The sequence below is a fragment of the Cervus elaphus genome, chromosome 20, assembly GCF_910594005.1.
Source record: "Cervus elaphus chromosome 20, mCerEla1.1, whole genome shotgun sequence".
NCBI classification, from domain to species: Eukaryota; Metazoa; Chordata; class Mammalia; order Artiodactyla; family Cervidae; genus Cervus; species Cervus elaphus.
In genome coordinates, this window is record NC_057834.1 from 88,533,832 (window position 1) to 88,547,729 (window position 13,898).

A 13,898-nucleotide genomic window follows, 5' to 3' on the forward strand; every position below is an offset into this window, starting at 1 on the left:
TAAATTATGTTTGCTGTAAAACACATCAACTAAATAATGTGCCCAAGAAACTGTAAACAAGCTTCATCTGTCATTAAGCAGGTTTATTTTTACACTCGTATTAAATTCAGCATTTTGGTGCTGCCCTAACATTCTAACCAAAGTGAGTAAAAAATAACCTTACTTCCTGAATGCACTGTTACAGAAACAAACTACCAAACCATGCGATGGTGTATACTCTGCATGATGTGAAGGTAAGAAACGTCTCCTAAAATATAAACCATTCCTTGGTGTCAGGTTTTAATCCCATAGTCTACCAATCTCTCATTAGTTGTCGTGATCAACTAAAGTCTAATTTTTTTCCAAAATAATTCAAATAACATAAATTTCTGTTTAATACAATAGATATATATACTTTTATTATACAACATTTGATATGTACAAAAACTATACATAGCATAGGTGTGTATAATATTTTGAATCAAAATACTGAAACAAACATTTGTGAATCTACTAACCATTTTCAGCCACTTTTTTTTTTTTGGCCACACAGTGCATCTTGCTTCCCAACCGGAGATGGAACCCGGGTACGCTGCTGTGGAAGTGCAAAGTCCTAACCACTGACTGGACTGCCAGGCAAGTCCCTACAACCATATCATAAAACTTACAAAATTACTGGAAGGACTGATGCTGAAGCTGAAACTCCAACACTCTGGCTACCTAATTCGAAGAACTGACTCATTGGAAAAGACCCTAATGCTGGGAAAGACTGAAGGCGGGAGGAGAAGGGAACGACAGAGAATGAGATGGTTGGATGGCATCACCAACTCAATGGACATGAGTTTGAGTAAACTCTGGGAGTTGGTGATGGGCAAGGAGGCCTGGCGTGCTGCAGTCCATGGGGTCACAAAGACTCAGACACGACTGAAAGACTGAACTGAACTGAAAGGAAAAAAGTACCATCATGCAGAAGACAGTACTGTAGATATCTGATACTCATGATATATGAGTCTCCAAATAAATTTCAGAGATATTCAGTAAAAACAGCAGCAGATAACCAAAGATAACCACATGTCCCAAACCAGATCTGTTTACTTTTAAGTTCTTATCTTAGGCTCTTAAGCAGGCTGAGGGCACTTCAGTTGGGAAGCATGGGAAAGAATGGAGGTGGGAATAAAAAAAAAAAAAGAATGGAGGTGGGAAAGATAAAAGAAGGATCTTCTGCTTTGTAGCTTAAAGCTCTGTGTTTCACAAAATAGCTCACTGAGTTTTATACTAGTCTATATGATATTGCTTTCTAACTGCTTCCTAAAAGTAAGTCTTACTTTGCCAATCAGACCACAAATAACCCGAAAACAGGCACTTTAGTTCTTATTTCATCTGCATGTCATCACACATAAAGCATACAATAAACAAATAAATAGCTGCAAGTTGACTTTTAAGCTGTAATTCTCCTTAGCAGTCTTCACAAGTCCCTACGTGAATGCTCTTGTACCTAACTGGGAGGCTACAGCAATAGAGGCACAGTCTTTGATTCTGTGCAGTAGGCCAGCTAACTCACAGTCCTTCTTTGTAAACAGCTCTTCAGAGGCAAAAAGACTCTAAGAATCTGTCCAGAGCAGTAAGGTGGGGGTTCGGGGCGGGGTGGGGGGGGGGCGCTGGAAGAAAGAAAGAAAGGAACACACAAAGGTCGGAAAAAAGCACAAGGGTTGAAAAGAAAGAAAATAAACAGGCTATCATTTGCAGATCTGTGGTCTAGATAAAAATTCCAGAAGAACCTATGACAAACGACTGGTGGTGGAACTAATATGAGTTAATAAGGGTTGCTGATAATACTCAAATGTAAATATCAACAATATTTTGGATACCAGTAACAACAAATTAGAAAATAAATTCAGAAAATGTACCATGTACAATGACAACAAAATTAGAAGAGACCTAGGAATAAGGATATATAAGACCTGTATGGAGAAACCATAAAAAATTATGAAGGACATATAAGATTTAAGTAAATAAAGAGCCATATTATGTTTGTAGATGGAAACATTAATATTATGAAGATATAAATTTTTCATATTATTAGGTCAGCTTATGAAGTTGACCTAACATAACCAAAATTCCAAGAGGCGTTTTCATGAAGCTTGACAAGCTGTCCTAAACTTCACAGGGAAAGGCAAAGGGCTTAAGAATAGATTCATGTCAATGTATGACAAAACCCACTACAATATTGTAATTAGCTTCCAACTAATAAAAATAAATGAAAAAAAAAAAAAAAAAAAAAAAATAGCCAAAGCAGTTCTAAAAAAGCACAGTGAATTGACTCACCCAACCAGGTGTCCAAACTCATTATAAAACTTTATAAAGCTATAGTAATTAAGATACTAGAAGCCAATGCAGAAACAGACAAACAGAACAAAACAGGAGAGTCCAGAGAAGACACACATATAAGACAACTTTCCATATGAGAGGGTGTATTTCAAATCAGTAAGAACAGAACACATCATTCAATGAATGGTATTGACGTCACTAGTCATCCAAATGCTTAAAACAAAAAATGGAGTAATAATATACATTTAAAAAAATCAGCTTCTAACCAATTCCACAATAGGCAGAAAAAAATGATTCAGAGCATGTTGAATTATGCAAAGGAAGAGTAACAGCAAAAAAAGAAAAAGAAATAGATGGAAAATTTACTAAAAATCCGGAGTTGATTATAAAACCACAATCTTAGAGAAGAATTTCAGTTTTGAGATATATAGTCTGGCTGGAATATATGGGAAACAGTAAAACAAATAGAATCAGAGAAGTGATCTAAGAACCTAGGAGTGACAAGATGAGTTTTGCATCAAGAAGATAACTCCAGAAACAAGGTACAGATTTCCCAGGGGGGAGAGATGGGAGGCAGGAACCCTATTGGAGGATTCTTAAATCCAAGCAAAATATAATGAGGGTGCAGAGAAAGCAGAACAAATGACAGCTATATTATGGAGGTAGAATTGACAGAACTTACTAGATAACTGGATGTGCTGGCAAGGAGTATATTCATTATCACTTCTTGCGTTCCTCCTCTGCATATGGCAAGAGCAAGAATCAAGGAAAATCAGTAATCTTAGCTCTATCTAGAATAAATTCTTCAACAAAGTATTTGTCCTTCAGATGGCAATTTTCTAACACAAAGAAAAAGATTTATAAGGGGCATCTTTTTTTTTTTTTTTTTTAAGGGGGCATCTTTTTTACCTTCCCAAATAAATAACTTTGAACATGGCCTAAATACTTTGTTTTAGGAAATGAAATTTATGTTATTATTATGAGAAAGAGTCGAATTAATTTCCAGAAATAAATAAATCCTTCCTGGAATATAACTGAATAATATCATGTAAAACAAGTTATGAACATGTGATATCACCTACCAGTAACCATGAATTTTTTTAAATAAAAGCCTATTCAAGAAAGATTTATGCAGAGAACTAATTACAAAGAAACAAAATTTCCGTCAGTAACAGAAAGAACATATATCTTGAAAAGATACCACATGTAAAGTCCCAAGTATTAGAAATGAGTTTGTTTCTGCTACACCAACATGACTGAACCTCAAAAGTGCAATAATTACAGGAACAGCCAGGACACAAAATTCGTATTTTAAGATTAATCTTCTATTAAGACTGATCTTCTAACAAGGTAAGAGTCAAATGTATAAATTGGACAAGAATACATAAAGGGGTGATAAGTCAATGACATTTAATCTTACTGCTTGTTTCACAGGGCAAATAGGATCAAATACCGGAAATTTTACATGCTTCAAACTAAAAGAACGTCAAAGAAATGACAAGGACACAATTCAGTTTGCTACTTGAGAGAATAGACTGACGTGAGTGGGAGATCCATTAGGTGGACTCTATGGGGATAAACCACGCATTTTTTAAGCAATCTTAGGACAGGCCTCAGAAAAATGTGAGAATGTATATGAATGCACAATAAGTGTTTACCACGTACTAGTGCTAAAATACAATATGCATGTTATCTCACTTAATTGTCACAGTTCTATGAAGCTGATCCTAATGTAGTCCTCCAGCTTACAGATGAAGGAGATGAATCTAAGAAAGGTCAAGGCCTGCTTAGGTTTCACAGCTAGTTAAGAGTGGTAGAGCCGGGATTTGAATCCATGTTTGTTTAACTCCAAAGACCATGTCCTGAACTTCTAAGCTATACTGTCTACAACTGAAAACATACTGGACTTTTTTGGGTGAGCCTTCAAAAATTACAATAACAAAATTATAGTTTAACAATTATAATTTAACGATTATCTGAAAAAGAGAAATTGCAAATAAATGTCAACTACGTGCTGTTAGCTAGAAGAACTCACACTCGAATGGAAACGTACACTAATGTTATTTCAAGTCTCTGCATAACCTCCTGGCTCTGTCTCACGATGAGTTACAGTAGCAGGTGTATACGAAACACGCCAGAAAGAGAGTGGTGACCTAAATTTAACTCCCAGCGCTATGAACAACCCAGAACGGCATTTGTGAGTCATAGGCGTGCCACTAGCAGATATAATGTGCTGCCCTCTAGTGATGTCAACACCTTTCATTTAACGTTAAACAGTCTCTCCTAAGTGAAGAAGGAAAACAGATTTTTTTAAATTAGAGAACTAAAATCTTCATTTTATTTAATAATCAGAACAGAACCAACAATGACTGCTTAGGCCAGGAGTAAACTGTTGATGTGTAAGAGCAAATACAGAACTATGTCCAATAATGATTCACTAATTCATAACAGTTAAGGAAATATCAGTACAGAACACGACAAAAGATAAATAAAGAGAATAGCAGGTAGTTACATTTTATACAAGGAATAACACTGGCTAATTCAAAGCTATGTTCCTATAAGAATAAATGTAAACAGATGCTAATTTATATTAAAACCATTGTGTTGTATGTCTTTTCCCAAGTATAGTTTCAAAGCATAATAAATGACTATAATGTCTATTTTTTTTAAATCTGTGAAGGTTTACTCCCTCCAATTTTTTCTACTATAAAATAGCATATACTTATCAGGAAAACCACAATATTCTCAATCATCAGAAACAGAATTTGTAGAAAGATGGTCACTGCCTCTTCTTGCTTTCCAAATCTGATGAGAATCTATCTCATTTGTGAAACCCAAACTCAGATTGCTAAGGACAAGGAAGTCTGGGAAATGTAGTTTGTTTTGGGGTGTATTTTTTTTTGGGGGGGGGGAGGCTTTTATAGCTTTTATTGCTTCCCAGGTGGTGCAGTGGTAAAGAATCCGCCTACCAGTGCAGGAGATCCAAGAGACGTGGGTTCGATCCCTGGGTCGGGAAGATCCCCTGGAGTAGAAAATGACAACCCATTCCGTATTCTTGCCTGGGAAGTTCCATGGACACAGGAGACTGGTGGGCTACAGGTCATGAGGCCACAAAGAGTCAGACACAACTGAGCGACTAAGCACATAGTTTTTAATAGTTTATTAGCTAATGTTGTTTTCTTTTCATTAATTTGACTATTAAAAATACAGAACGCTTCACAAATTTGTGTGCCATCCTTGCACAGAGGCCATGCTAATCTTCTCTGAATTGTTCCAATTTTAGTGCATGCGCTGCCAAAGTGAGCAGCATATATACTAAAGAATGTTAAGTTGTTAAGAATGCTTTAAAAACACAAAGTATTTGTAGTAAAGTTTTTTGTATCACTATCACTTCCTTCCCAAACATCAAAAATAATTTTCCATTTTAACACAGATGATAGCTTGGCTTAGGGGTGCCCTAGACTGCTTGAGATTTTAAAGCCAAGTTGCCAGAGGTTTTTCATTTTTTTAAATAAAAGGGCTCCTGGTTCAACTCTGCTTTTTTATTCTCTTAGCATTAGTTCCAATATTTCCAGGACGCTCTGTACTAAATTAACAGCAAGACTGTCAGCATTTGAGTTCTTTACCACATTTAATGACCACTTGGAATGACAATATTACAGAATATAAAAACTTAAGAATAAAAGTAAAAACAAAAGCACAATAATCATCAAAACCGTTTGCAGACGTTCCCATGCATGTAAACAACAGTATGGTTCTCTAGATATTTACTTATGATATTCCTGTTTATTTATGATATATTCCTGTTACCAGCTGAAGTGGTACCACCTAGAGTAAACATGGTTTGTAATTCACTAGGTCCATCAGCTTTGAAACTAAGACATTCACAAATTGCTTGACATTTGTACTACTTAAAATTTGTAGTATAAAGTGCTATTTTGTACTGTTTCAAATTCACACACACACAAAAAAATCACTTAAAATTAGCTAAGAGAATCATACTGTATTTTAAATCACACTGTATTGAAATGTAATTTACAAACCATAAAACTTTCCCATTTTAAGTGTACAATTCAATGAATTTTAGTAAATACATAGTCTTGCAACCATTACCACAATCCAGTGTTAGAATCATACTACACATTTTTTTAAACTCTAAAATTTAAATCTTAGATTTATTAGCTTCACTTACTTGTGTGTGCTCAGTCACTCAGGTGTACATGACGCTTTGTGACCCCATGGACTGTAGCCTGCCAAGATCCTCTGTCCATGGGATTTCCCAGACAAGAATACTGGAGTGAGTTGCCATTTCCTCCTCCAGGGGATCTTCCCAACCCAAGGATGGAACCTGAGTTTTTCTTGCAGTGCAGGTAGATTCTTTACTGATGAGCCACCAGGAAAGCCCTTCACTTACCTAAACTAACTCATAACACTGACAAAAGGTTTTTGGATCTGCTAAAATGGGAAGATACAATTTACTCTCAACAAACACACTGCTATCTAAAAAAAAAAATGCTAAGACAGTTTTAAACATACTAAAGGGATAGTGCTGGGGAGGATTTAAAGTGTCCTCTAAACTTGTGCACAATGTTAACATGGAAAACTACTTACTATAAGCAGTATAAGAGAATGTAAAATTAAGTAGAGTCCCTATGTATATTCTGAATTCTCAAATTAGTGAAGTAAGTTTTGCTGAGGCTCTTGTATCAATAAAATCTGACAATGTGCCTTTGAAAACTAAAATGATTTATTTATTTGCAAGTGAATATAAAACCAGCCATGAATACTTGATGGCAAATACCCATCTGCAAAAAATCTCAGCATTGACAATATTGCCAAAAACCGTGAACTGGTATCTTCCTCTTTTAAAAAAATTTTTTTTTATATTTTCTTAAATTACTAGTTAAGTAGATAAGTATACATATATTTTGGCATGATATATATCAAAGTATTCTAAGATCTCTTTACGATCAAGATGAAAAAACTGTGACAGTAAAACTTCTAAAACTCTTGGAATTTCCTGAGTGATGGGGTGAGAGGGGTGCTATTCATAAGTCCCTTTCAACTGTAACCAAAGATTATGCTCATGAGGTGACTCCTGGAGGATGGGGGATGTTCACCAAGGGAACAAACCCTGAGATTAGAAAACTGGAACTTTTGGGGCTTCGCTGGTAGCTCAGTGGTAAAGAACAGGCCTGCCAATGCAGGAGACATGGGTTTGACCCCTGATCTGAGAAGATCTCATATGCTGCGGAGCAACTAAGCCTGTGTGCCACAACTACTAAACCTGTGCTCTCGAGCCTGGGGGCCGCAACTACTGAAGCCTGCGTATGTTAGAGCCCACAGTCCGTGAGAGAAGCCACCCCAGTGAGAAGCCTACATATCACAGCTAGAGAGCAGCCCCCGTTCACCACAACTAGAGGGAAGCCTGTGTAGCAATGAAGACCCAGCACAGCCAAAAATAATAATAATAAATTAAAAAGAAAGAAAATTGGAACTTTCAACTCAAACCCTGACCCCTAAAGGGAGAAAGGCCGAGAATTAAGTTAATCGCCAATAGCTGATGACTCAATCAACTGTGCCGGCATAATGGAACCTCCAAAAGAACGTGACAGTTTAGAGAGCTCCAGGTTGGTGAACACATCCAGGTGCAAGGAGAGCGCTGTGTCTGCAGAGGGTATGAAAGTTCCACACCCATTTCCCATACCTTGCCCTATGCATCTCTTCCACTTGACTGTTGCTTAATTATATCTTTCATAATAAATGAGGAATAGAAAGTAAAGTGCTTCTCAAAATTCTGTGAGCCATCCTATCAATAGTAAACTATCAAATCTAAGGAGGGATTGGTGGAGACCTGTGATTTATAGAAAAAACACTGGTCAGAAGCACGAGAGGTTTGACTTTGTGATTGGCATACGAGTGGCGGGCGCTCTTGTGAGATAAGCCTTTAACCTGTGGAGTCTGCACTAACACTCGGTATTTAAGTGTTTGACTGAAGAGAATTGCAGGACACCCCAACTGGTGTCCACAGAGAACTGGAGAATTTCCTGGCATGGAAAATCCACTCATTTTGTGTCAAAAGTTGTAAATAAAGGGAAACAAGTTTTCCTTTAAACATGTTTTGTTAATGATTTCAATGAGACCCTTGATGACCAAGATGACCAAACTGAACAAACGAGAAAGTGATACAAAACTGAGAGGGATGTCAAATCTAAATCTATCTTAATTCAGGATGATGACTTGAGAAGTGACAACTTAGTGCTGAATAGGAAAAATAAACATAACATCTAAAAGCTTGGGTCCAAAGAAACAACTACATAGGAGCAGATGAGGGAAGAAGTGACTTAAAAATAACGTATCTAACAATAACAACAAAGAACTCAAGTTTCAGCTTACCATTAGCTCAACATTAGCAATGTTACTTAACGTAGGGACTTCCCTAGTGGTCCAGGGGTTAAGAGTTCGCCTGCCAGTACAGGGAAACATGGGTTCCATCCCCGTCCGGGAAGATTCCACAGCCACAGGGCAACTAACCCCTGTGAGCCATAACTACGGAGCCCGCGCCCCACAAGGGAAGCCGCCACAATGAGTAGTAGTCCCCATTCACGGCAACTAGAGGAGCCCATGTGCGGCACCAAAGACCCAGAGCAGCCAAAAATAAATAAACCTAAAAACAAAACCAAAAACCCCCCAAAACTAATATAGTCCTTAGGTTCCGTAATTATAATGTTCAGAATTTCTTGTTCAGTATGACGGAGCATAAGCATCTACTTCTCCTTTCTAAAGGCCCGTTAAAAAGGGTAGGATCCCTGGAGGTCCAGTGGTTAGAACTCCCCAATTGCGCTGCCAAGGGTATGGATTCAATCAAGCCACATGGTGCAACCAAAAAAAAGAAAAAGACAGGAAGAAAATAACAGCATCACTGGAAAACATGGAAAAGGTATCACCAGACCAGAAATTTTAAAGAATACCTTGAAATTAGACAATGGAAGTTCAAGCAGGTCCTAAAAAACCATAGCCCAATTATCCTAGAGGCAAAAACCATCTTCTTCGGTGTGTTAGAGAAGTTCCAAACTCCAAGCCAATAAATACTGCTACCCTGTTCCCTGGACTTTGTATTTGTTATATAATTTAATTCTCATAATTATTTTGTTAAATAAATAAGATATATCCATTTTTCAGATGAAGAAGCTGAGGCTTAGAAAAATTATATAATCACATAAATAATAAATGGTGAACCCAGAATTTGGACTCCGTCAGTCTGAATCTACAATCTGTGTTTTTAGTTATTATACAGATGAAGGCCAAAAGGTAACCCATTAGAGTAACTTATTAAGGCAATACACTAAATTCAGTTGGCACAGTTGGGCCCTTTCCCCTATTCCCTCAGTTAAATAGAGCAGTTCACTCCATCAGTTCCTGGATTAAACCTTGACAACTTCCTTCTATAAAAATGAGTGAAATCTCTCTAGACTGCCTTGAGAGCCTAAGAGAGGAGGAAAGACACCTGAGTTAACTTCAGATCTCCAGGTAGATACGGAGGAAGAAATTAATTTCTAGGAAAAGAGGATCCACACAAAATAAATGATACCACTACCAGAAATAAGATTCCTTACTTCAGCAGCTGTGGCGATTCCAGACTACAAGCTTCAAAACAACATTTCTTAACAGGGAACTATGCCACAAAGAGTTCATAGTCAGTCTTCCAATCCAAGGAACACACCTGTCTTCTAAGTGGTGAGACAGTACAGCACAGTGGCTTTTGGACTCCAGAGTCAGCTGTCTGGGTCCAAGTCTAAGCTCTGTCACTTTATCGCTGTGTAACTCTGGGGAAGTGACTTAATACCTGTGTACCTCTCTCCCCATCTGAAAAATGAGGATGATAACTATAATTACCTCATAAAAGCTGTTGTGCGGACTAAGCGAGATGGTTTTTAACTCAGAATTGTGCCTGACCCATAAAAGGAACTATGGGTCGTAGCGAAGAGCCTAGAACATGACGCAGACAATGGTAATTGTTAGATATTAAGTTCAGGGGAAAGGAGATGAATTAGATGACTGCTGCTAAAAAAAAAAATCTTCCAACCTTGAAAACCTATCAAATTCTTAGCGAGAAAAAAAATTAATTTTTATCAAATAAGACAAAGCAAATTCCAAAATGATAAAGTACTCACTGAAGTCAGATCAATACTTGGTTTAAGTTCACCCCTGAGCTTCTGAAGGCATTTGTTAACCTCTCTTTATTTATGACTATTAATAAGTTGCCTCTCATCAAGATACATCAAGTGTGAAAAATGAATTTGGATTTAGGTGACGAGGCTAGTTAAATGACTTCTGAGCAATCTTGATTAATAGCAAATAACAGATATAACAGAAGTACTCCCTTACTGGAGTTCTGGCCATAGATTCAGCTCTTTCAATCCAGAAGTTCCAAAATGGAAACCTGCAATAACAAGATATTCAAATAATTCCCAAGAAGGAACAAAATATAACAGCATCACGTCAACTGGAGTCTCCAGGGCAATAACAGGCCAAGGCACTGTTAGGCTGCAGAGAAAAGGAAAAGCCAGCCAGCCAAATAGTCATTGACAGCTCAAGTTAAGACATGGGTGGGGTCAGGAACTTATTACAAACCTAAGCTAACCGAATGGATGGGTTGATTATGGGTCCCACTCTAGAAATCCTACCCATTTAGAGCTCCAAATTAACAACAATTCCTCAGAAACAACTTGAAGCCCCAGAAACCAAGCCATCTGCCTAGAGGTCTTCTTGTCCAGATGCAATGTAAACCCAACACAGACCCTCTGAGCAGTACCCCAAAATCCTTTTATAACTGATAACCTGAAGAAATGAGAGATGGATTCCACCAACCGCTATGATTAGTAGAAAAAAGAAACTCTGGGCATGCCAAACAGAACAAAATCTGAGACGCATACTAGGAGACTAATAAGTATACAGCAAACATCTACCTGATCCTTATCAAGAGGTCAGACAGAAACTGCGAGCAGAAGATTAGAACAGTGAGGGCAAATACAACTTTCCTAAAATAAAGCATGAATAGTCTCAGGCCCCCTTCCTCATATTTATAATTTTTTCCTACTTCTTCTCTGTGGCTTTCTTTGCTGCTTATCCACTTTGCTACCTTTTCTAGTTGTTCCATTCCCACTTTTACATCTGACTTCTTTAAAAAAAATCCTTCTCTTTGTTCTTTTCCCAACTTATTGTCACAAATACCATCCTAATAAGTTACAAAAGAAAAAAATTGTATAAATATATATCTATCTATATATATAAAGAAAGCTTTGACAAATTCTATTTGTTGACATGAATATTATCTATTTTTTTTTCTGGCCTATAATCTCTATATGTCAAAATCTTATACCTATGCCAAGAGCAGAAAAAACACTCAAGTCTAGTGAAAAATCTTTTAAGACAGTAAGTCAAGGAAGCATTTTTTTTTCTCGCTCTGTCCGTCTGTCTCTCTCTTTTTTCTTTTTCAGCTGTGCTGGGCAGCCTTCAGTTCCCTGACCGGGACTGAACCTGAGCCAACACAGTGAAAGCCCAGAATCCTAACAACTACTCCCAAAAGCAGTTTTAGTCATTTCTCCTTGGAAGACTTCACTTAAGAAGTCTATTCAAAGTTCTTTTCTCTTTAAAGTAGGAAACAAAGGTAATGGTATATGATAATGTATGTATTGACTACTTACATCAAAATGTAGCCTGCAACTGAAACAGGGACAAGAAATAGAATTACTTAAAATACTTTAAATGTAAGTCATGAGCTACATGACCATTTCTGAGGTAGTGTGTCTCTCTGTCATATTATTATTTTTTTCCACCCTCCAACACTTTTCCACCTTTTCCACTTTAACTGGGATTCTTTCACTTGGAATGTAATTTTAAAATAATATTACAATCCTATCTATGGTAAGTACTTGAATTTGTATCAGTAAGTTCACTTGCAAAGTTAAACTGAAAGGAGAAAAACCAATAAATATGATAGAACTGTTTATCTCTTGGCTATTTTCTAAAAAGTAGTAACCATATTAATACACTTTAGCAAATGATTTCAAGAACATAAAAGAATAAAATGACACATTCCATAAAAACCACATAAAATAACCACCTTACCAGTATCATTAACAAGGGAATTAGGATCAGATGCCCCCAGGGTAGCTTCAAACTCCTCTTGCAGACGATAGGCTCTCTGCAGCAGAGATTCAAGTTTATGGATAAATTCAGTACTAATAATATCCTACAAGGAGAGAACACATACACACAGCAAGTATTAGATGCTAATGTTAAAATTCTACACATTTTCCACTTTTAAATGAAAGAAAAGTGAGGAATGTTATTTAAAAAAGTACTGGTTGGGTGGTGAGAATACTGCGATAGAAGTCAGTTCTGGCTGTGCCTCACATAGAATCATCTCCATTTCGTACTCTGTATAAATGAGTTGGACTAGATCAGGGGTTCTCAAAGTAAGGTCCCTAATCAGGAGCATCAGTATTACCTGGGAACTTATTAGAAATACAAATTAGAAGTGAATTAGAAACTCTGGATGTGGGGCCCCCAAGTCTGTTTTTTAATAAGCCTTTCAGAGGCTTGTGATGCATGCTCAACTTTGAAAATCATTAGCCTAGATGATGATCAATAAATAACAGTCTAGCTCTACATGACTATATGAATATAATGGCACTTAATTCAACCCAAAGCACAAAGCAGAAGTTAAAAAATTCCTTCAGAAATCATATCTGCTTAATTCTATATATTCTTGGAAAATCATGAAATGATGAATTGCAAATTTGAGATTTAACTACTAAGTGAAGAGGAAGAGCCCAGTGAGAAATACCCCTACACAAATCTCAAAGGAGAAAAAAATAAAAAGTTCTGTTAAATGCCACAGAAATTAAGGACACTGAATCAACATTAAAAATAGTTAAATTTTTCCAATATTACGAAGACCACTCCCAAATAAGTCACCCTTACATCTACACTTTCTTCTGCAATGGCATCTCCTGCACCCAATTTAATGGAACCACAGGCTTCATCTTCAGCCTGTCTATTTCGAAAGGTTAGAGCTTGTTCCCATCGACGCAATGCCTCTTCAAACAATTCCATGCCTAAAAATTAAGAACAGAACAATTTTAATATTTTTTTGGCCATGCCATGCGGCTTATGGGATCTTAATTGCAGTGGAAGTGTACAGTCTGGTGAGACCACCAGTAAGTCCTTCTTAGTAGAATCTTAATATCCTAATATATTCCAAGTCTACAGTTCCAGTCAACCAACAATAAGGGAGAAATGACTGATGTGTTTTTCCTTTTTAAAAACTAGTAAGTCAAATGCATACAGTGATTGGAATTTTTCCAAAACAACATCATGAATTCATCAAAAGTCCCAACAATAGCTAATTTTCATAGTCACAGAACTATCTTTCAAAATATGCCTCTAAATTAAAAACTGACAGGCAAATAGAAAAACTAGTTGAAAAGAAACTATAAGGTTTATAAGAGGCTTTCAGAAGAAGAAAGCAAAGCTAAGAAGAAAAATAATAGCACAGAAGTCTAGAATAATGTCTTTTCTATCTT

General features: G+C 36.8%; 1 protein-coding gene and 1 non-coding gene across 2 annotated transcripts in view; both read right to left on the reverse strand.

Annotated features, from left to right (window-relative positions):
• The window catches only part of MIGA1 (mitoguardin 1), a 74,161-nt gene that overhangs the window by 36,964 nt on the left and 23,299 nt on the right, over window positions 1-13,898 (reverse strand). Inside the window, exons 6-7 of the mRNA XM_043876250.1 lie at window positions 13,297-13,430; window positions 12,439-12,562 (exon numbers count right to left, since the gene is read on the reverse strand). Of these exons, the coding sequence (XP_043732185.1) occupies window positions 12,439-12,562; window positions 13,297-13,430 (258 nt within the window). The remainder of the gene's footprint in view (window positions 1-12,438; window positions 12,563-13,296; window positions 13,431-13,898) is intronic.
• LOC122678484 lies at window positions 5,508-5,612 on the reverse strand. The gene has a single exon (XR_006336154.1). It is a non-coding gene; the product is annotated as a U6 spliceosomal RNA (small nuclear RNA).